Raw genomic sequence first — 25,496 nt, forward strand, 5'->3', positions numbered from 1 at the left:
AATAGTCAAAATTGTCTATTGCTAACTAAACTCTTCTAAAATCAAAGACAGTAACATTCCAGTCTCACTGGCATGGAATAACTAATTGGTAACCTTAGAGAAGTGGCTCAAAGTTGAAGACCTGGGTCCACAGCACTCAGTGCAGATGCAGCGTGAGTGCCCACTGATCACATTCAGCAAGTTGTCATCAGCCACTGAAGAAAAACTGCAAAAATGTTCGTATTCATGCAGTGGCAATAACTACAGCAGGCAGTAACCCTAATATTGAACCTGCATATCCAACACAGACTCACCAATAGTTACACACATACTGTTGCCTAAAGTCCCCTTTACCAGGCAGGTGATTTTATGAATGTTTTTCAGCCATAAAATCTATTTTTTGGAAAACCCTCCTGTTTTCTGCCTAATATAATCAATTATAGACCAATTTAAAACTGTTTTGATGTTTAGCTAAGCCCTCTGGAGCTGTTATCCAGATTGTGTTTTCAAGCCCAGTTAATTGTTTCCTACACACGGAAATATAATCACAGACTGCTATGCAAAACTCGTTAGGGTTTAATCCACGCAAGAGATTCTTTGTGTTCAAAAAACAGATGAAAAAGTATCACCTGCTCGCTAAACAACAGGACTGCTGCTTTCCTTTGGGACTATCAATGACGTTTTAAGAAAATGTCACCAGCTTAAAATAGTTTCTGTTAATTAAATGTTACTCACATAGACAGGATGGAGGTCAACACCATACATCTCCAGGGATTTGGCAGTCCTCAAGTAATTCAGCTCCGCTTCAGAAGGAGCCTGACCCCTACGACCAGCATAAAAACAAAGAGCTGTACTTTACTGATAGCTACTGCACGTACAGGGAATATAAGCCATTTTCACTACATTCACTAGAAAAATAAATAATCCTTTGTGCTAACGCAAATGTAAGCCTTTGTATTTCAAGAAGGCTCTTGCCTTCATGGTGACAAAATTTTATACTCTGAGGTGATACTTGTAAGTTAATTTCATTTACCAAATCTATTTTTGCTCATTATAGCCGATCCTAATAGCCCCACATATATTAAAAAGTCTCTGTTTCAGAAAACCCCAAAGAGATCACTGAGCATATAAGCACTCAAATTGCAAAGCACACCCTTTACAGACGGTAACATGTCTCCGTCACTAGCAGCTCTCCATCGGAGGCAAACGAAGGAGAGCAGTGGTGGGAGAAAGAGAATGGGCTCCCCATCGCCCAGCAGGGGCTCGTCAGCATCTCCTGAGCACGTGTGCAGTTCTTTAGACACTGTAAAAATACTTGTCACTTTCTTAAGACAAAGTATAAAAATCTTCCCCAAATCTTCACTGGTGATAATACCCAGAAAACAGCGTTCATTCCTAATGAGGGTAAGCACCTGCCGGGAATCTCCATGGATGAGTGGAAGTGTGAGAGTGTGTGTGAGAGTGTGTGTGTGAGTGAGTGAGTGAGTGAGTGAGTGAGTGAGTGTGTGTGTGTGTGTGTGTGTGTGTGTGTGTGTGTGTGTGTGTGGCGGGGGGGGTGGATTTTTAATGGTTAACAAAAGGAGTTACAAATTTTTAAAAATTAAGAAATCCTGCTTCAATGCAATCCTGTGTTTCAGCCATGGTACTCTGGAAAACCCAGCAATACGATACTTTTGAAATCTATGAAGAAAAATGTTCACCACAAATTAGACACAAGAAAGCTACCAAACCTTGATCAAGCTTTAGTCTCTTAGAAATAACAGTCACACTGTCAACGCCATCACAGAAAACAGATAAAGCCCTTTACCAAAGCTCCTTGATAATTTCTAAACATAATTGTACTTGGAAACTTCTAGCAGAATTAGTATTCTCAGAATATGCTAAACATGCTGCCCTTCATAATAACAGGCACTCTCTTAGCACCTACTTCAGTGAAACCTTAAAATGAAGTACTCTAAAACCAGGCTGGAGAGCATTCTGGGGCATGCTAATACAAGGTGGAGAGCCTGGTTTCTCTGATTGCAATTCAGCAACTGACTTCTGCTGTTACTCACTGAAATAGATCCTTTAGGTAAACATTTTTTGTTGACCAGATTAATTCTACATTTTTTTCACCTTAACTATAATAGATCTGAAACCAAGCAAATTCAAGAGGGACTGTTACATAAGAGGCAATAAAGCAAAGTTAATCAGTATAGAGGATTTAACCAAAATAATTATAATTAAATTATAACCTCAATGCTGCCAGCCATTAATCGAAACTCCTACTAGTGGAGTGTGTATATTTCTCAGAAGTGCATGTGGTGTTAACATAATACCCTTTGAGGCTCCACACTGGTGTTATGATCTCCAGATTCATTGCTAAAGACTGAATAGGGCTTTGCTCATAACTGTGAAGAATTTACATACTTAAGACAGAGCAAATCCAGAACACATTAAGGCTTTTGTGGTTATAAAATATATTTATAGTTTAAAAAAATAAATTTCATAACGTATTAGTGACTGAAAAAAACAGAAGATTGCAAACTACAGTATGTATAGAATGATTTCATTTATGTAAAATCATACATACATAAATCTATGCAAAATAAATTTTCTCTATGGGAAATTATGCATAGAGAGAGGTCTGAAAGGCCATTAACTAAAAGTATGTTGACTGTAGGTATTGGGATTTACTCTCTCTTTTACAGTTTTTTTTTCCTTTATACTTTTTAAACTGGGTTTCCTATATGCACTTTAGTGTTATAGCAGAAAAAATAAAAAAACTTTAAAAAGAAAAAATGTTCAAGGCACAATTGAAGAATTTATTAAGAAACTTTTCTTAAGCCTGTCGATAGCATAAGATAATGGCTGATGGACGATACAACTTAAAGCGGGATTCTTTTTTACTAGTTTCATTGAGATATAATTGACATATAACATTATATAAGTTTAAGGTGTACAACATGTTGATTTGATACATTTCTATATTGCAAAATGATCACCACCATAGCATAGCTAACACCTCCATCTCATTACATAATTGCCATTTCTTTTTTGTTGTGATAGCATTTAAGATCTACTCTCTTAGCACCATTCAAGTATATGGACAGAACTTGAGGGCATAATGCTAAATGAAATAAGACAGACAAAGGCAAATTCTGTATAATATCACCTGTATGTGGAATCTAAAAAAACCAACCTCATAAAAGCAGACTAGAATGGTGGTTACCAGGGGTGGGCGGGGGGGGGGGGGGGGGGGGATGAGAGATGTTAATCAAAGAGTATAAACTTCTAGTTATCAGATGAAGTTCTGGGGCTCTGATGTACAACATGCTGATTATTGTTAATAAAATGTGATTCTTACATTAGCGTTTTATGAATCCTTTCTATAGCTTCTTCAAGTTCTTCCTTCTGATCAGGAACAAACCGGTACTCTGACACATACCCTGCAGTGTGCTTATAGGGGTCATAATCTCCAAGTTCAGCTAAAAAGGAAAGAAACTGTAATTACTTTCCATTTTAGGAAAATATTCCTAAAAATACAGCAATAAAAGTATTCCTCTCATGCTTAAACATTTTCTTCAAATGCTTTATTAATAAATTTGTATAACTAATTTAGTTGTTTAGTTTAAAACAACGCTGATGATATTAGGATAGCATAAACAAAATCTTATCTTAAAAACATAAAATTTTTGCTTTCTGTAAGACTGTAATTATCATTTTCATTTAAGTTATTCTCACCAGTTCACATGAAGTAAAATGTTGTAAACAGAATTTAAAGTACATATAATGGAAATGCTTGAGGTGAAAAACAACCAGTTCCTCTCTCAGACAATGACAAGAGATAAATCATGTGGTTCAAAATGTATTTGCCCCAAATAATGGTCATGGAAATATAATACAACGCTGCATATAACCCCATTATATTTTACACAAAGAAAATAAAACAGGAGAGCTCACTGTTATGCTTATAAAAATTCTCCGTACATTAATCCGTCTTCCAAGCCCAACCAGTTCCCCAGTTCATTTATGCAACATTTTTCCTAGAATATTTTTTCTAGATTATTTCTGGTCAGCAAGAACCACATAGGCAAGGAACATGCTGTCTCATCACCCCCATACCCTGCCTGATTCTTAAAAGGGGCTCAGTAATTAGAGGCGGAAATAGTCTCAGCTTCAGCCTCCAAAATGACAATGCAACCTGGAGCTGCCCCCATGGCCGCCATATTGATGCCCAGAGCTGATGGACAATGGGTGCTGACTGTGGGCCACCCTCCAAACGGGCAATGGCACCTGCCCACGTGGGGTCTTCACAACAGCTGCTCTGAAGCAGTGGGATCTCTGAGACAGAGCAGCTTAGAGGGATCAATCAATTCAGGTGGAATGTAGAATAGAACAAATTTGCAGACCTTTCACTGCATCAAGAATCAGTGCTATTCCTGTGACTAAAACTCCATGCAACCTACAAGGGATATGTAACTGGCTTCATCGTTACCTCTTCTGAAGGCATACTGATTAAAACGTGAATTCTGACTAAATTCACTTTCTTTTTAGCAAAATGTCATTTGATAAGAAGAATTTTATAAACTTGCTTAAAAAGAAAACTTCAAACATTCTTCTCAAGACCTTGCAAGCAAGTTTGCTTAAGTGGAACCTACACTGGATGGCATACGCTCCCAGCTGAGCAGCAGCATTGACGGGGCAGGGCAGCCGGCCCTGAAGGACATCTTGCTTCACCTGCAAGAAAAACTGATATCTAAAAGAGAAATGGAAAAGAGAGATTAATGATATCTTCCACTACCCTGACCTGTAGTTTCAGACCCTGAAACCCATCACCTTTAATGAAAATAAAGCCACTTTCTGCTCCTTTGTGAGGGGGCTGTTGAGTGAACAGGGACTATTTAAATACACTGCAGAGGCTATCAGGGTAGTGGCTAAAGGGTGCAGGTTCTCAAGTTAAACCAGCTGTATTGCATCCCAGCTCCAGGACTCATGAGCTCTTGGCCTTGGGAACCTGCTTCACGTAATAGCCGGGCTCCTCAAAGATAAAAGTGAGACTGTGAAGTATCTACACCTCATCAGGTTGATGTGGAGGTTACATACAAGCTATTCTTACCATTCTCATCACTGCCACTGCTGCTACCACTACGACATGTTCTCACTGGGAAGAACAGATTACAGGGACCCAGCCAATATGCTATGTGTTACCTACAGGGTTTAGACCTGTAGATAACGCAGGTCTAAATCATGGATACAGGACAGAAAGGTCATTATAATGTAATTCCATCAATCCTCACACTTAAAAAGCTGCCCATTACCTGTGGCTTTGCTCATTCCATCTGTTAAAAGAAAACCTTTTATAGTAATAAAAATATAGTAAGTTTTTATTATATTTAAAATAAATATAAAGTAAACATAGTAACTCGTTCCAAGTATTTTACACACAATAACTTATCCAAGACTAAAATGAGGTTGGCACGATTATTACCTCCATTTTACAGATGAAGAAGCTAACAGACATAAAGAGATGAAAAAAATTGTCCAAGATCTCACAACTAGTTAAGTAACAGAGCTAGAACCCAGGCAATGTGACCCTAGAACTGTCTTAATCAGGATGTTACACAGCCTTAGCTAGCTTTCCCCCTACCCCTCCCATTCAGCCTTTCTGCCAGTGGGTGAGAGGGGCCAGAGGTTTATGAACCGATACAATGAACCATCCATGCCATCCTCAGGCACCCACATTCAATGACTAAATCTGTTTTTTTTTTTTTTTTTTTTTTTTTTTTGGAGTCTATACACTTTTCTCCATCTCCTAGTCTGGGTCACTAACTACTGGATTTCTAAAACCTTCCCTACCCTGTCATTAATCATACGTATCTCCCTTCCAAACAACCTTTCCAAGAGGTAAACAGGATAATGTGACTCCCCTGATTTAAAACAAACAGACAAAACAAAGCAAACAAAACTTAAGATATTTCCCCTTGCCTTCAGGATAAAGTTCAAGATCCCTAAGATAGCTTATAAGACTTTTGCTTACTTCTTGAGCCAAATCTCTTGCCATTACCAGTGGCTACCCCCACTCCCTAGGTTGCGTTCACTTTTCCAGCCCTACTTAACGTTCCCTGAACACTCATCTTGGATAGCAAATCCACTTTGTTATAATCATCTGGGTTCCTCTTGAAGAGGAGAAAAGCAGACTGAAGTGACATTAGCAGAGCTGAAGTGCAAAAAGATAGAGACATTTCACCAGAATTACTACCGCTTGCTAGAAACTTGTGTTTAGCGTCACTCCCTTCCTTTGTTGTTAACTTGGAATCTCTTTTTCCTGAAGCGTATTTTTTTTGAGTAAATGGGTCACAGATGCATATTTGTCTTGCTCTGTTAAGACTTTTATAACATCTGACTGAATAGTAAAATCTTTTGCCAAATAAAGACACTGAGGGACCTAATCCCACAAGACTCTGCTTCAGATAAAAAGGGAAAGAGAATCAAGGAGATGAAAAAACAAAGACAGAGCTGAAATAGAGAGAAAGACAAGCAGGTACAAAGAAAAAGGAACCAGATCCCATTGGTGACTGTCTTCCCAGCACCTAGGGCTTAGCACACAGTAGCTGCTCAGTAAATAGCTGTTGACTTGATGATGGATATATGAATGAACAGATAGATGAAAATGGAAAAAAATGAACATTCTTTGTTGTCTCAGAAATTCATGAAGAAAAAAAGGATATCTGTTCAAACTTCCCTGAGTAGCCTACCTTTTAAAGATACTAGAGATCTTTAAGTCATTCTATTAAAAAAAAATCCACTAAAGTCAAAGAAGACAAACTATTTTTAACTAATAGTTTTATTAATCTTTATCACAGAAAGCATTATATTAGTTTGTATAAGACAAATCTATGATACAGTAAAACCATATTTTTATATGCTGAACACTTTATATCATCTCAGGCTTATTTTTACCTATACATAACTGATTTATGGGACTTATAGTACAGTTTAATATTTTATTTAAATTAGAGATTTAGAGTTCCTGGGTCCTTCCTTCTACATCATTCTGATTAAGGCTATGATTGGATGTTTGAGTCCTTGTTTATCTCTGATTTTAATCAGATAAATCCCAGTTTGCCTAGGACAGTTCTTGCTTATGCGTGTTATACATTCCCCATTATTAATAATCCTCCTCATCATTCTCCCAGGTGTTAGGGTTTGAACAATAAATTACATTGTAACCCTAGTTATACTGTACCCCTACTGAAGAAAAAACTGCTGATTTAAAATGATCCTCTTAATAAGGAAGCTTTCCAGAACACATTCTGGTACAAAGCACAGGCTGCATAAAGCAATTACTGGTTATCTTTTTATGTAAATTACTATACTGGTGTACGTGCACTGTCGCCCAAGCAAGATTGTGAGCCCTGGGTGAGAAGCCTCCATCTTACACCCCATCCTCACCCATCACAACAATACAACCAGTACTACACAAGAGAAGGGCTTGAAATACTGGCCTCACCATTTTCTGTTTATGTGACGTTCGCAGAAAAGAGCTGAACTGACACCCAGGATGTACAAGCTGCTAAGGACCATTGACAACTTAGCAAGTGTCAGAGACAAGAAGAACAGGCAAAGGAGATTTGCTTAAAGAAGAGATGCTGTTCTTTCCAGAGCCCAAACAGGAGATTCTCCTGAAACTTCTGGGGCCAGAGACAGCCAGGAATGCTCACAGCAATGAAGGCTGAAGTGTATCTTCCAATGACTTGAGATCCTGGTGAGGAAACTGAAAGATATGGGGACAAGTAGAAGTTTGATTTCTGGTGCCAGGTGAATGTGACACTGAGACATCTGAGAGGAGAGCACCTGCGTACAGGAAAGGCAGATGGTTTTCTGCATCCAACAGAGAGAGGGGACACAGCCTGTGACATGAGCCTAATCATTCTGGATAAAACTTAAAATGTGCAGGATAGAGGGAAATGTTTAAATAATGACCTAATACTGAACACTGTGGGGGAAATAGCATGTATGACTTAAGAAAAAGAAAAGCAGGAGAGAAAGCACCCACTGACTCTCAAGAGAAAATAACAAAGATCAGGAAGAACATTTTGCAGTTTAAAACTGATGATAAACATACAAGAGCAAAGAGTAGTAATATCACCTTGTATTTGTACAGTCCTTTAAAGCTCACAAATTTCTTTTGCATCCATACTGAAATGTGACCCACAGCCCAACTCTGATGTGTTGAGAACCATTATCTTCACTTAGAGAAGGAGACAGGGACCCCAGAAGTGTATGTGTGAGTGAAGGTCACTCAGCTCATAAAGAAGCTAAAACACACTAACCTTCATAAAGAGAAGGATATGGATTACCAAATATAATAATAATAAATAATTGACAAGCTTAATGTCAATCCCCAACAAAGTACAATAAAATATTTTTAAAAAGACACCTATTTTCAGAAGCGAAAGTGTATTCATCATGAACAAGTCATTTGGAACTAACGTTATTCTCTTTTTTAGAAAGAGTTAAAATTTCAATGTCATCACAGATAGGTTGCCGGCAAAGCAACAGGCAGACTCACTCACTCATTCTCTGTCTTCTCTCTCTGGAGGACTGAAACCATAGCTCTCCTTTGGTCACTACGGAAGCTCCTTGGTCCTCAGTGCACTGGACAACGGTGCTCCGCGTAGTTATTGGACGGAGGGTGAGTGAGTGAGTGAGTGAGTGAATTCTGTCTTTATGTACAAATTCAAGAAACGCAGGCTAGAGGGCAATAGCAGGATATTCTGATCAATGGATTGACTTTAACCTAGAAGACCTATCCTCAGGGCTCCAAGTTGGTCTCTTCCTCCCTAATTTTTAAGTCGATAATTTAAAAATATAAGATAATCATTATTTCCATTTTAGTTACCCCTACCATCTACTGAACACTTCATTTTTGCATTATGGTAAGTACTTTGCATGTATTATCTTACATATTTCTCCCATTATCTTTTTGAAGAAATACTATAACGCCATTTTACAGATGAGAAAACTGAGACTTTAAAAGGTATTGAAATATTCTCAAGATAACACAACCAGTGAGTGACAAAGCAAGGCTACAAAACCCAGCCTGTCTGCCTCCAAAGCCTGCCTTCTTAACAAACATGGGCGTTATGCTTATCGAATCTGCAAAAGATGCAGAGCTATGAGTGACACATAACACATGGAAGTCTGTCATAATATTTTGAATCAGAATTGAAAATAAGTTTAACAGATGCCATGAGGACACAGATTATTTAAAAGACTGATAAAGAGAAAAGAGATTAGATTTATTTTGCATAAACCTAGAAAGAAAACCTAGTGCTGATGACAGAAGTTCCAGAGATCTTATATTTCTTATTGAACTTCCAACTGCTTTGTGAAGCAGTAAGGTTTCCTCTCTTAAAAATGTTTAAGAAGAAGCTGGCTGACATTGCAGGAATTTTTTTTTTATAAAAATGGAGGGTAGGATATATGACCTCAGAGTCCTCCCAACTTCATTTATTCAGAAAACAGTTTAGAGCACACAGCAGGCACTCCAAGTTGAAGCGATGCTATTAACTTACATTTTTCATAGTCTGGAACCTTATTTTTTAATGTATCCCATTCACCTAAAAAATCTCCCCCCTAAATATAATGTCCTTCTGGAATACGTCATCTAACATGATCATTTATCTACATGAGAAGATTCAATGAAGCATTACATATAATTTTAAAAAGGAAACAATCTGGATAGCCATCCACAAGGGCAGGAGTAAAACAAATGGGTTAGATGGTGAAAGAGGTCTGTAACAATACTTATGAAATTGTGTGATTTTCAAAAAAAAAAAAACTATATACATGGAAAAATAAGTAAAAGCATATTTAGGGACTTCCCTGGTGGTCTAGTGGTTAAGCCTCCACACTTCCAATGCAGGGGGTGTGGGTTTGATCCCTGGATGGGGAACTAAGATCCCACATGCCATGTGCCCCCCAATACACAAAGAAAAAAGGAGAAAAAAAAAAAGTAAGTTGTGTTTGACTCCTTACTATACTTTGCCCTTTAACTGTTTTTAGATGTAATCACCACAATAAAAATAATTATTTTTTTTAAAAAGGCATGTTTACTGTAGCTTTATTTTTCATATCAAAAAATTACAAACTATGTACAAAACAGATGAACAACAAGAAGCTACTGTATAACACAGGGAACTATATTTAATATCTTATAATAACCTATAACAGAAAAGAATCTGAAAAAGAAAATACGTATATGTGTATGTATAGATGAATCACTTTGCTGTACACTTGAAACATTGTAAATTAACCATACTTCTATTTTTTAAATTAAATTTCATTTAAAAAAAAAAGAAATAGAAGAAAGAAAGTGAAGAAAAAAAATTACAAACAACTGAAGAGTCAATACAGAGTAGGTTAGAACAATTCTCCAAAGAACTGAAGCAAGATAAATGTTCAACTTGAAAATGCTGGCCTAAGTATGCTTTTCCTTTAGCAGCTTATTTTGGGGGATTCTGTCTTTTGATTTCAGTTTTTGCTTTTGCCAAAATTATCTCATGTAATTGACTCCCTTTTGAAGGTCTATTATGCCTAACCATCTAAGTTAGCATATTCATACAAATCAATGATTTTATCTCTACGATATACCAAGAGTCAATATATAATAATATCACATTAAATGCACATTTAACTTACCTAAATTTGACTGTATGTTTTGTATTTTAAAAACAAATTATTATAGATCATGGCCACTAACTGTAAGCCAGCGATATCATCTAGTTCTTTACATGATCTGGTCTGAAACTTGAGGGAAAAAAGGTTGTATTCAATATATTGTGGGGCTGTACATTACACACAAATCCATGTATTCTGCTAATGAGCTGTTAGTAAATTCTGAAGGGAAATTTCTGTTCATCCTCAGTATTTGGTGAACAGATGTGAAGTAATGCATTCTAAAACACTGTTCCTTTCCCCACTTCTTAATACTAAATCAAGTATGTTTTGGAATCTAACCCTCATTTAAGACGTAACTCACTGAACTGCCAGAGCAAAGACAGAACAAAATAATAAGTGCTAGCATGTATTAAGTACTTAACTATGAGCCAAATACAACCAACTTCTAAGAGCTTTACATACATTATTCCATTTAATGTGTACAAAAACCTTACGAGACAAGTATATCTCCAATGTTAACAGGTGAGGAAATTGAGGCACAGAGAGGTTACCGATAACATCAAAATGAAGAACTTTCTTTGTATTTTCATAAAATGCTATGCCCTGCAATTCCCTAATGAGTTACAGATATCAATGTGCTTTTATACTACTTGGACTCAGTTTCCCCATGAGCCCTCAACTCAGAAGTCCCCCTTGACTGCAAAGACGAGTCATGAAACTCTAAGGTAAACATGACCCCTCACCTCAACCTCTCCCCTACACAGTGTTCCCTCTCCCACAGAGGTGTGCTTGGAGAAAGCCTGGACAGGCAGCCGGCCTTTCCAAGTGCTCACTAACAATGTGGTGATGTAAGACACAAAAGCAGACGTCAGCACTGTTCTACAAATGAGGCCTCATGACAGCACTTCAGAGCGGAACAGCGAAGGTCGGATTAGCTGACCCTCTTCTCACTCTTCTGTGTACAGTCCAGCATCAAGACAAAAGAAAGCCTAAGGAAAAAGATGAAAGGATAGAATAGAAACAAAGCCACACACTGTCTTAGTTATCAAGGATACAACTTCCAGTTTTCTGAGCGATGCATTACTCAAGGCTTTACTCAAGCCAATGATGGTTTCACTAGGAAAACTGACCATTTAGAGTTAAGTTAGGGAGAACGCTTCTGTTTATGCTACTACATGCAGGCAGGTCACTAGTGGAATAAGTGAAAACATAATGCTATTGTCTGCTCTTTGTAACCCACTTTCAAATGTCGACATGGGCTGTTTTAACAATATAATCAATACCAATCAGAAATTCTGCCTTAACTGAAATCAGATATTTGATGACAAAACTGAAGTAATGCATTATAAAACACTGAGTTTTTCCTCTCCCTAATACTAAAAACAATTACCTTTTCATTTTCCATAGAGATAAATGAAATCCCTGGGCAGCTGATATTTAAGCTATAGCAATTAAAAAGAAATAAGTGGCTCTTCAAATTTATATTTACATATGCAAAATATCATCCCTACATAAACGAACTTATCCACGAAACAGAAACAGACTCACAGACATAGAGAACAGATATGTGGTTGCCAAGGGGGAGGTGGGGTAGGGGAGGGATGGATTGGGAGTCCGGAATTAGCCAATGCAAACTATTATATATAAAATGGATAAACAACAAGCTCCTACTGTATAGCACAAGGAACCATATTCAATATCCTATAATAAACCATGTGGAAAAGAATATAAATGTATAACTGAATCACTTTGCTGTACAGCAGAAACTAACACAGCATTGTAAATCAACTATACTTCAATAAAGTAAATTTAAAAATACATATATGCCTCCATTTACACAGTTTAGATGGCTTCGTTTATAGGACTACAAAGGCTGAATGCATTCTTCACAATAACAATACAGAAATATCCCATCACAGCAGATGCAGAATCTATTATCATGTCACCCAGGTCCATGCCATTGTTCAAAAACATCTATCATCAGACACTCAACTGCCTTGTGCAATGCTACTTTAGATTTAATTCTCACAGGAGACGCATTTCAAAATGCATACAGACACCCATTCAAATATTTGACCCCAATTGGTTTTAAATAAAGCCTTTTGTACATGTCATTCATGTACTGATCAAAAGCAAAGTCAGTACTATACCTGGTTATTTCTTCTTTAAGCTTACATGGATCTTCGGCATAGAATTTAATACCAAAATACAAAGTATATGGAGGTCCAGCTAAAATAAGAAATAGAAATTAAATTTCACATTATAAATTAGTCAAAATAGTAGTGTAATATTACACACTATTAAAAATTACACTCACCAAAATATCTGTAAACCATATACTGGATAAGGGGTTAATATCCAAAATATGTCGGGAACTCATACAACTCAACAGCAAAAAACAAATAACTCAATTAAAATATGGAGCTCTCCCACACAAATAAAAAAAGATGTGAAACAGGAACCTGTGTAAAAATACTTGCACCGACATACTGTGATCCCAAGTCTCTGATACTGTGTTATAGACATACAGTCTATTTTCAACGGAGTAAATAAAGTCACAAATTTAGAAGCTGGGGAGAGGAAGCAACACAGAACAACATGTAACAAAGCCATAATGCATTTATAATATATAAACTATGTTAGTATTCATTATTATTATGACACACACATGGTATGTGTGTAGAACCTCTGGTTCCTGGCCCACAGAAAACAACCAACACTAGGGCCCCGTTCCAGTCCCCTAATCTATGCCTTCCTGTGTAAGGCACTCCATACGCTGGAGCTTTCTTAGAAACTAAATTTTAAAAGAAACTTTGTTACAATTTATCATTAGAGTTGACTCCATATGTTCAATTCCTATGTTTCCTTAATCACTGTGTTTTTATTTCTAACACACCTTTACCCCTGAACATAGATGTCAAGGAGGCACTGACTATTAAATATTTAGAAGAGCCAGGAAGTCCACCCTCTGCTGATCTGTGTCAATCAAGCTCTGTGTTACTGAGCAGATGGGTCTGCCTGTGCCTGCAGGCCACAAGGGTTGGCATCTGGAGGCAGGAGGAGCACAGATGCTGCTGAGATGGTGCACAAAGGGAAGAAGGCCTTGTCTAGACTCCAGGGCTGCTTTTATTCTCTGGAACATGACAGATGATACCCTATCGACCAAGCCTAGCTAGTTCAAATGTATTTAGTGATGAGCAGTTAAGGAGAAGTTTGAAAAACATATAATTAAAAACATTCAATTTGGACTAATGTTCTTTAAGGACTTTTGGCCCAAATCAGCCCTCCCTTTCCCACTTACATATAAAATGTCTTGTGTCCAAATATATAAATTACTATTCGATAATGTACAAAAAGTTTCTTAAACATCTGATTCCCAACAAACATCTGGTAACATATGCAAGGCAGAAAAAGCTCCAAGGAGGTAAAGCAACTCGCCCAAAATCCCAATGATGAGAACCACACTTGCTAATACTTAGAGTTCAGTGCTTGCTGGCCACTATTTCATACAGGCTCTCAGGGAAAAAATTATAACACCTTTAGAGCAAGCAAATACTTCATACACACATCACTGTTTCATAGCTCTATCAAAGGCTAAAGAAACGGAGGTTCTGGAGCAAGCATATTTTTTGGCTTCATAGTCTAAGACTGACTATAAAAAATCAGGCGCTGTTGAAGAAAATTCCTAGATTATCGTCTTGACCTATGTCTTTCCAGAGAGTCTACCTTTAAGAAATCCATATGTAAAGTAAGTTAATATTGCTTTACTCTAGCAAAATAAACAGAAGCCAGAAACTGGGAATCCCCTAATCTACATTTTGTGAAGACTAATTTCAAGGTCTTTAATGATAACAGTCTCCCATTAGCTCAGGATAACTGAATCATGATGTACCTTTGAGAATCCTGGTGATTAGTAAACATTCTGTCATTTTTACAGATATTCCTTCTGATTTATCTGCTGGAGATGTGAGAGCCATTCTCCTTCATTAATTATCAAACTATTATATAAGATAAAAAATTATGCATTATTCACTTACATAATTTTTCAATTGTAATATCAGTGTTTTATTCTTCCTATACATCAAATTTTTAATAGGATGACATTTATTTAGGATGAAAAAGTAATTGCATTACAGATTATAGATATTAAACATACTATTTCACACCATGTAAACAAATAGATACTTCAAATACTCTTAGTAACACTTGAATAATATACCTTAAATAAAATAATTTACATTTTTCTTCATTATTTGGGTAGAAAGCTCAACTCTTTCCTTATTAAAAAAAACCTTTGAGGAGATAGAAACAAGATGGCAGAGTAGGAGGACGTGTGCTCACTCCCTCTTGCAAGAGCACCGGAATTACAACTAACTGCTGAACAACCATCAACAGAAAGACACTGGAACTCACCAAAAAAAAACACCTCACATCCAGAGACAAAGGAGAAGCTGCAATCAGATGGTAGGAGGGGTGCAATCGCATTAAAATCAAATCCCATAAATGCTGGGTAGGTGACCAACAAGCTGGAGAACAGGTATACTGCAGAAGTCCTGAGGGTTCTGAGCCCCACATCAGGCTTCCTAACCTGGAGGTCCAGCAAGGGGAGGAAGAATGCCCAGAGAATCAGACCTTGAAAGCCAGCAGGATTTGATTGCAGGACCTCCACAGGACTGGGGGAAACAGAGACTCCACTCTTGGAGGGCACACAAACAAGTGTGCTCACCAGGACCCAGGGGGAAGGAGCAGTGACCCCATAGGAGACTGAACCAGACCTATCTGCTGGTGTTGGAGGGTTGCCTGCAGAGGTGGGGGGCGGCTGTGGCTCACCTAGGAGACAGGGGCACTGACAGCAGGGGTTCTGAGAAGGGCTCATTGGCGTGAGCCCTTCCAGAGTCCACCATTAGCTCCACCAAAGAGCCTGTAAGCTCCAGTGCTGGGTCGCCTCAGGCCAAAGGACCACCAGGGTGGGAACACAGCCCCACCCACTGGCAGACAAGCAGATTAAAGTGTCACTGAGCTCCACCCACCAAATCAGATTAAAGTTTTACTGAGCTCCACCCACGCAGCCCAACCCACCATCAGTCCCTCCCATCAGGAAGCACCCACGAGCCTCCTACACAGCTTCCTCCACAAGAGGGCAGACAGCAGAATCAAGCAGCATCAGCACTATTTCATCTTGTGGAACTGAAAATCACAGCCACAGAAAGACAGAGAAAATGAAAAGGCAAAAGACTTTGTACCAGATGAAGGGACAAGATAAAACCCCAGAAAAACAACTAAATGAAGAGGAGATAGGCACTCTTCTGGAAAAAGAATTCAGAATAATGATGGTGAAGATGATCCAGGACTTTGAAAAAAGATTGGATGCAAAGATCGAAAAGTTGCAAGAAAAGTTTACCAAAGACCTAGAAGAATTAAAGAACAAACAAACAGAGATATGCAACACAATAACTGAAATGAAAAACACACTAGAAGGAACCAATAGCAGATTAACGGAGGCAGAAGGAAGAATAAGTGACCTGGAGGACAGAATGGTGATAATCACTGATGCAGAAAAGAATAAAGGAAAAAGAATGAAAAGAACTGAAGATAGCCTAAGAGACCTCTGGGACAATGTTAAATGCACCAACATTCACATTATAGGCGTCCGGGAAGGAGACGAGAGAGAGAAAGGACCTGAGAAAATACTGGAAGAGATTATACTTGAAAACTTCCCTAACATGGGAAAGGAAACAGCTACCCAAGTCCAGGAAGCACAGAGAGTCCCGGGCAGGATAAACCCAAGGAGAAACATGCAAAGACACAGAGTAGTCAAACTGACAAAAATGAAAGACAGAGAAAAGTTATTAAAAGCAACAAGGGAAAAACAAATAACATACGGGGAACTCCCATCAGGTTAACAGCTGATTTCTCAGCAGAAACTCTACAAGCCAGAAGGGAGTGGCACAATATATTTAAAGTGATGACAGAGAAGAACCTATAACCAAGAATACTCTACCCAGCAAGGCTCTCATTCAGATTCGAGGGAGAAATCAAAAGCTTTACAGACAAGCAACAGCTAAGAGAATTCAGCATCACCAAACCAGCCCTACAACAAATGCTAAAGGAACTTCTCTAAGCGGGAAACATAAGAGAAGAAAAGGACCTACAGAAACAAAAACAAAACAATTAAGAAAATGGTAATAGGAACATACATATCGATAAACACCTTGAATGTAAATGGACTAAATGCACCAACCAAAAGACACAAAGACTGGCTGAATGAATACGAAAACAAGACCCATATATATGCTGTCTCCAAGAGACCCACTTCAAACCTAGGGACACATACAGACTGAAAGTGAGGGGATGGAAAAAGATATTCCATGCAAATGGAAATCAAAAGAAAGCTGGAGTAGCGATACTCATATCAGATAAAATAGACTTTAAAATAAAAAATGTTACAAGAGACAAGAAAGGACACTACATAAGGATTGAGGGATCAATCCAAGAAGAAGAGATAACAATTATAAATATATATGCACCCAATATAGGAGCACCTCAATACATAAGGCAAATGCTAACAACTATGAAAGAGGAAATCAACAGTAACACAATCATAGTGGGGGACTTTAACACCCCACTTACACCAATGCACAGATCATCCAGACAGAAAATTAACAAGGAAACACAAGCTTTAAATGACACAATAAATCAGCTGGATTTAATAGATATCTATAGGACATTACATCCAAAAATAGCAGATTACACATTCTTCTCAAGTGCACATGGAACATTCTCCAGGATAGATCACATTTTGGGTCATAAATCAAGCCTTGGTAAATTCAAGAAAACTGAAATTGTATCAAGCATCTTTTCTGACCACAATGCTATGAGATTAGAAATCAATTACAGGAAAAAAAACTGTAAAAAACACAAACACATGGAGGCTAAACAATACACTACTAAATAACCAAGAGATCACTGAAGAAATCAAGGAGGAAATCAAAAAGTACCTAGAGACAAATGACAATGCAAACACAACGATCCAAAACCTATGGGATGCAGCAAACGCAGTTCTAAGAGGGAAGTTTATAGCAATACAATCCTACCTCAAGAAACAAGAAACATCCCAAATAAACAATCTAACCCTACACCTAAAGAAACTAGAGAAAGAAGAGCAAACAAAACCCAAAGTGAGTAGATGGAGAGAAGTCATAAAGATCAGAGCAGAAATAAATGAAATAGAGACAAAGAAAACAATAGCAAAAATCAATAAAACTAAAAGCTGGTTCTTTGAGAAGATAAAATCGATAAATCTCTAGCAAGACTCATCAAGAAAAAGAGGGAGAGGACTCAAATCAATAAAATTAGAAAGGAAACAGGAGAAGTTACAATGGACACCACAGAAATAAAAAGCACCATAAGAGATTACTACAAGCAACTATATGCCAATAAAATGGACACCCTGGATAAAATGGACAGATTCTTAGAAAGGTATAACCTTCCAAGACTGAATCAGGAAGAAATAGAAAATATGAACAGACCAATCATGAGTAATGAAATTGAAACTGTGATTAAAAATCTCCCAACAAACAAAAGTCCAGGACCAGATGGATTCACAGGTGAATTTTATCAAACATTTAGAGAAGAGCTAACACCCATCCTTCTCAAACTCTGCCAAAAAATTGCAGAGGAAGGAACACTCCCAAACTCATTTTATGAAGCCACCATCACCCTGATACCAAAACCAGACAAAGGTACTACAAAAAAAGAAAACTACAGACCAATATCACTGATGAATTTAGAGGCAAAAATCCTCAACAAAATACTAGCCAACAGAATCCAACAACACATTAAAAGGATCATCCACCATGATCAAGTGGGGTTTATCCCTGGAATGCAAGGATTCTTCAATATATGCAAATCAATCAATGTGATACACCACATTAACAAACTGAAGGATAAAAACCATATGATCATCTCAATAGATGCAGAAAAAGCTTTTGACAAAATTCAACACCCATTTATGATAAAAACTCTCCAGAAGGCGGGCATAGAGGGAACCTACCTCAAAATAATAAAGGCCATATATGACAAACCCACAGCAAACATCATTCTCAATGGTTAAAAACTGAAAGCATTCCCTCTAAGATCAGGAACAAGACAAGGATGTCCACTCTCGCCACTACTATTCAACACAGTTTTGGAAGTCCTTGCCACAGCAATCAGAGAAGAAAAAGAAATAAAAGGAATTCAAATTGGAAAAGAAGAAGTAAAACTGTCACTGTTTGCAGATGACATGATACTATACATAGAAAATCCTAAAGATGCAACCAGAAAACTACTCAAGCTAATCAATGAATCTGGTAAAGTTGCAGGATACAAAATTAACACACGGAAATCTCTGGCATTTCTATACACCAACAATGAAAGATCAGAAAGAGAAATTAACAATCCCATTCACCATTGCAACAAAAAGAATCAAATACCTAGGAATAAACCTCACCAAGGAGGTAAAAGACTCGTACTCAGAAAACTATAAGACACTAATGAAAGAAATCAAAGAAGACAAACAGATGGAGGGACATACCATGTTCTTGGACTGGAAGAATCAACATTGTGAAAATGACTGTATTACCAAAAGCAATTTACAGATTCAATGCAATCCCCATCAAATTACCAATGGCATTTTTCACAGAACTAGAACAGAAATTTTACGATTTGTATGGAAACGCAAAAGACCCCGAATAGCCAAAGCAACCTTGAGAAGGAAAGACGGAGTTGGTGGAATCAGGCTTCCTGACTTCAGGCTCTACTACAAGGCTACAGTGATCAAGACAGTATGGTACTGCCACAAAAATAGAAATATAGATCAATGGAACAGGATAGAAAGCCCAGAGATAAACTACAGTCAACTAATCTATAACAAAGGAGGCAAGGATATATAATGTTGAAAAGGCAGCCTCTTCAATAAGTGGTGCTGCGAAAACTGGACAGCTACATGGAAAAGAATGAAATTAGAACACTTCCTAACACTGTACACAAAAATAAACTCCAAATGGATTAAAGACCTAAATGTAAGGCCAGACACCATAAAACTCCTGGAGGAAAACATAGGAAGAACACTCTTCGACGTAAATCACAGCAAGATCTTTTTTGATCCACCCCCTACAGTAATGGAAATAAAAACAAAAATAAATAAGTGGGACCTAATGAAACTTCAAAGCTTCTGCACAGCAAAGGAAACTATAAGCAAGACGAAAAGACAACCCTCAGAATGGGAGAAAAATATTTGCAAATGAATCAACAGACAAAGGATTAATCTCCAAAATATATAAACAGTTCATCCAGCTCAATATCAAAAAAATAAATGACCCAATCAAAAAATGGGCAGAAGACCTAAATAGGCATTTCTCCAAAGAAGACATATGGATGACCAAGAGGCACATGAAAAGCTGCTCAACATCACTAATTATTAGAGAAATGCAAATCAAAATGACAATGAGGTATCACCTCACACCGGTTAAAATGGGCATCATCAGAAAATCTACAAACAGTAAATGCTGGAGAGGGTTTGGAGAAAAGGGAACGCTCTTGCATTGCTGGTGGGAATGTAAACTGATACAGCCACTATGGAAAACAGTATGGAGGTTCCTTGCAAAACTAAAAATAGAACTACCATATGACCCAGCAATCCCACTACTGGGCATTTACCCAGAGAACACCATAATTCAAAAAGACACATGCACTCCAATGTTCACTGCAGCACTATTTACAATAGCCAGGACACGGAAGCAACCTAAATGTCCATCAACAAATGAATGGATAAAGAAGATGTGGTACATACATACAATGGAATATATACATACATACTCAGCTGTGAAAAGCAATGAAACTGGGACATTTTTAGAGACATGGATGGACCTAGAGCCTGTCATACAGAGTGAAGTGAGTCAGAAAGAGAAAAACAAATATTGTATATTAACACATATGTGGACTATAGAAAAATGGTACAAATCAACCAGTTTGCAAGGCAGAAATAGAGACACAGATGTAGAGAACAAACATGGACACTAAGTGGGGAAAGCGGGTAGGGCTGGGGGGGGACGAATTGGGAGACTAGGATACCAAATTGTACACTCTAAATACATGCAGTTTATTGTAAAAAATAAAAAAATAAAAAGTTAAAAAAAGAAAAATACCTTTGAGTTTGTTTTAAAATAGCAGCTCTTGAAATTTTTCTAATTGTTGAACTGGTATATTTTAAGTAAGTGGTTCAAATGGACAAGCCAGATATTTACTGTATTTATAATTATACCTGAATCTTTTGGAAAAGTGAAGATTTCTAAATCCCAAGGGGTGAGACTTGTTAAAATGGGAGCACCTACCATTCATACAAGGATACCTCATGGAAGTTATCTGCATTCACATCTAATCACAGGAAACTACTGCTTCCCCTCACCCTTTAGTGTGCAGTTTGCTCACTCAAGAAGCATGTGGTATTAGAGGTCAGAAGATCAGAGCTTTGCTCATCCCTCTGCTATCAACCAGCTTCTCATCCATGGCAGGTCATAAACCATTTCTGATTAGGACTCACTCCTGTGTAGGCTGAGTAGGCAGAACTTGATTATATCAAAGGTATATATTTTGAGGGTTCTTTCTCATCTCATAGGCCACCGGCCCCATCTTTGAAACATGTCACCCACTCCCATCCAGAATGCTGGTCCCCTAGCAGTATGTTTGCACTGACCTTGGAAAAGCCTAGACATAGTTGAGTGGACTGAAGTGAGCTACTGCCTGAAACTGGCCTGGTCAGACACCCTACCTAGAATTTGGAATTGCAATTCAGAGACAGCCAGTCCGCCTCTGCTTGTGGCTAGAGCTGTAACTTGGAAACTGTGGAGGTTTCCACCACAGACGTGGAGGGGCAAAGAGAGCCAGACCACAGAGAGAAACAAAAATGATGCTTATGTTCAGAGAAACAGTACTTGCTGGGTTCCTGAGGGTTCTGCAGTTCTTAGTTCCCAATTCCTTTCTGATGCAGAGCTCTGTTCCTGCCCTCGGGGTCCATAAAGCACCATGTGACCCATTTTACTACAGGGAGTGAGCCAACACACATGGAAAGTACAGACTCAGAATGGGAGTAAGAAAGGCCAGAAGAACCCACTAGGTCTTATTAACAGTAATTTGCACATTAAAGCAAAATGGTTTAATGATACAGTTGAAGTTTGGGAAGATGAAAAAGTTTTGGAGGTGGATAGTAGTGATGGTTACAAAACAACGTGAATGCACGTAACGCTGCTGAATTTTACACCCCAAAATGGTTACAGTGGCATACCTCATGTTACATATTGATATTTTACCATAATTTTAATAGAGACGATTTAAGAATAACTACTCTTCTGCACACTTAAGGGCTGCAGGTGTGCATGTGCATGCACATTTATAAACAAAAACTCGGGTGATAGAAATTAATGTTAATGAACATAACCTTAATTAGACTCTGAGTCACCTAGTCAGATTCATGCTGATAAAAGAGATGGGTCCTTTCCGAAGCCATAGCAACCTTTCAGGTTACGAGGGCACTCCTTAACTACCAAGTCAGCCAAGTGAATAATGTCAAAGGCAAAACCACTCCTTAACCCAAGAAGTACTTTAAAAGGTTGAATGTCCACCTCCTTTGCAAACCAGTGCCTCTCTGCCTTTTCTGTCTGGAGGTGAAACTTTAAAGACCATGGAAAAATCACAGACAAAAGTCTGGGCCAGGTGCACCCAAACGCCAAATTCAATACTCAGATCCACTCAAGAGTCTTTATCTACTCAAATCTCATCAGAGTTTGCAGAGACCTGGCAATGTGTAAACGCCTGTTTCCATATGGGCACTCACGTGCTAGTATTCACCCCGTAGTATTAAAGCCTATCTCTGCACCCATCTAATCATGGACATTATATCATTTTCAAATTTTAACAAAGTTACAATCAAATACCTACTGTTAATCAGTTCTTTGTGTTCAGCCAGGGTTTTCGCAGGATCCAGCCAATACTGTGTGAGGAAGAAAAAGGTAATTACAGAAGTTAGTTGCTTTTCATTGGCCTTCACTTCAAGAATATTTGGAATGTGTTATTTTTTAAAATGACATTTAAATAATAAGTAAAACATTTCATTTATGATATATACACACAAACTTACATAAGAGTTTTCTGCTGCTAGAACATTAAAAGAAATGAAAAATGATGTCAGTGTCTGGACAGAAGCAGAGAAGAGAAACAGAAGAGAACCCATGGTGGATTCTTAGTTGAATTCTCGTACTGGTTATAAGATCAGTGACATCAGTGAGGACACAGAGCAGACCCTTTCCTCTAGGTATGTAAAGCTATGGCTGCTTCCCATGAAATGGAACCATTAGGTGGGTGGGCTGTTTCTTGCCACTCACGTTAAACAAAAAGGTTTGACTATCCCTTGATTTTTCAAATAAGGTAAAAACCTGATGCATGTGTTTACGGCTGAGTGTGTTTTCCTTGGTTGTTCCTTCCTGCCTCTGATGGGAAAACAATGGCCACAGAGAATGCCCCCCAAATCTCTTTGAAGAGTCCCTATAACAATTCCTCTACAGACATGTCTACCCCTAAAACGTCTTTACTCTTTTCATGTCCAGTCCCATCCCTTACAGGTGTCGCTGTTAGATGTAAGGAAGACAGAAATCAAATCAAATCAAATCAAATCCTCATTAAGTACCCAGGAGAGGCAGCTCAGCACAGTGGCTGAGGGCCCAAGTCCCAGAGCAGACCCATCTGGATTCCGTCCTGGCTCTCCCCTCATATCACCAAGTAACCTGGAACCAGTTACTGGGCATCATTCTCTGAACCTTCTTCGTAGGCTTGCTAAGAAGATTAAATCAATTAAGTCACGCCAAGTCTCTAGAATAGCCCCTGGCTCACACTGAGTATGCCACACATGCTAGTGATGATTATGATTAAGGTATGCTGGTCCTTCTTAATAAGCGCCATTAGCCAGTCTAAGGTACTTGCTTATTCATTCAAATTAATCTTTGATGAACAGAATTTTAGACAGTGATGGGAGAATGTAGGGCCCTGTGGAGAGGCCTTCCTTTAAATCTCACCTTTGTGAAATAAAATCACTGAAAGAGAAAGAAACAAGCCTTCTGCCTCATCTTGATGTGGAGGAAGAGCAGGGGAGAAGCAAACCAAGTACAAAGGGGGCATCCAGGGTTCCCACATGGTTGAAAAGATTCCAGTGCCTGGAAAGTCAGGGGACGGTGGGCAAGGTAGAACCTTTACCCTGCTGTTCTTGCCAACTGTTGGAGATTCCAAGCGCCAAACTAAACAGTTTCCATTTTCCCGTGTTGCTGGGCGAAGAAGCAATTCTCGTAGCAGAGAGGTAGGAGCTGGTCTTCCAGCCACTTCATTCCTAGCACTCTTGCGTCTGTCCTGGTGAAAACACTCACACTTTCCTGACCACACTGGGTCAGGAATCACAAGACACAAAAGGAGCCTAGGAGAACCTTCCTGCCCAGCCCCCCCTTCCCTGTCCCTCCGCTGAGGGCAGAAATGCTTGCTCCGCTACGTCACAGTAGCAGTAATTATAAATACTAATTATAACAGTTCATATAATCCCCTTACCTTTTATTCCTAATTACATATGATAAAAATAATTCATCCTAAATCAATGTCATAATCATTTTATGATAAGATTTTATTACAATACTTAACTCCATTTTTGTACACATAATCTTCACTATTTGCCACTCACAGAGCAGTTTCGGATTTTCCAACTTTTTCAAAAGGTAACCAATATAAACGGGTAGCAATTTATGACACAATGTTCATTATTCTGATCCTTATCGTGTCTCAATTTTTAAAGGTCTAGAAACACTCAGTTTTAAAGTAAAAAAGATATATTTGAAGAAGAGGCCATCATCAGTGAACTGCTTTTGAAGCCCACAATGGCTAAAGATGTGGCTTTGGTGTTAAAATAAATGGCTCCCAGGGAAACACTGATTCATCCAAATAGAGTAAAATTAATCCAAATGCTCCTCTGTGTGTTGGACACAGAGCAGACCCTTTCCTCTAGGTATATAAAGCTATGGCTGCTTCCCATGAAACATTAGGTGGGCGGACTGTTTCTTGCCATTCTTGTTAAACAAAAAGGCTTGACTCTCCCTGGATTTTTCAAATAAGATAAAACCGAGGAAAACACACTCAACCATAAACACTTGCATTGGGTTTCTACTGCTGCCATAACAAGTTATCACCAATGTAGAGGCTTACTACACCACCCACTCATTATCTCCAAGGTCTGTAGATAAGTTGGTTTCTTTGTCCCAGGTTGCACAAGGCCAGAATCAAGATGTCAAGCTGGCTGGGGTCCTGGAGGGTTATTTGACAAGGAGACCCTACCCACAGAAGCACTTTTGGGAGGAGACTTGGAGTTGGGCCATGAGAGGCTTTCCCAGTTTTCTCCAGATGTCAAGGTACACATAATACTAGGCCTTAATTTTAAGCCTTACACCACACTAAGTGCTTCGAACAAGAAGGCTGGGGAGGGAAGAGGCCTGTGGTCTTCCCACTCTGTCTAATCTCATCTCGTAACTAGTAAAAGACAGAAATTGCAAGAGAGTCTCTTAATCTCTCCTTTAACATCATCACTGCCGAAAAAAAAAAAAACCTAACAAACATTTGCCTCAAACCAAATCATTGTTTGTTTGTTTGTTCTGCCCTCCAGAATGATTTTCAGTCATTAAAAAGCCAAGTAAAATAAAAAAGAAGGAAATTTAAAGCTAAATGTAACAGGAAAGACTGGTTAATCTCTTAAAAACGTTCACATTAATGACAGTCTGTACACTTTT

General features: G+C 38.3%; 1 protein-coding gene across 4 annotated transcripts in view; it reads right to left on the bottom strand.

The window, feature by feature from the left end:
• The window catches only part of EPB41L4A (erythrocyte membrane protein band 4.1 like 4A), a 250,607-nt gene that overhangs the window by 90,593 nt on the left and 134,518 nt on the right, over window positions 1-25,496 (bottom strand). For all 4 annotated transcript variants that reach the window (XM_057737443.1, XM_057737428.1, XM_057737436.1 and 1 more), the window contains exons 3-7: window positions 22,621-22,672; window positions 12,795-12,873; window positions 4,620-4,717; window positions 3,326-3,446; window positions 715-802 (exon numbers count right to left, since the gene is read on the bottom strand). In XM_057737443.1, the coding sequence (XP_057593426.1) occupies window positions 715-802; window positions 3,326-3,446; window positions 4,620-4,717; window positions 12,795-12,873; window positions 22,621-22,672 (438 nt within the window). The remainder of the gene's footprint in view (window positions 1-714; window positions 803-3,325; window positions 3,447-4,619; window positions 4,718-12,794; window positions 12,874-22,620; window positions 22,673-25,496) is intronic.

Source organism: Hippopotamus amphibius, chromosome 1 (assembly GCF_030028045.1).
Source record: "Hippopotamus amphibius kiboko isolate mHipAmp2 chromosome 1, mHipAmp2.hap2, whole genome shotgun sequence".
NCBI lineage: Eukaryota > Metazoa > Chordata > Mammalia > Artiodactyla > Hippopotamidae > Hippopotamus > Hippopotamus amphibius.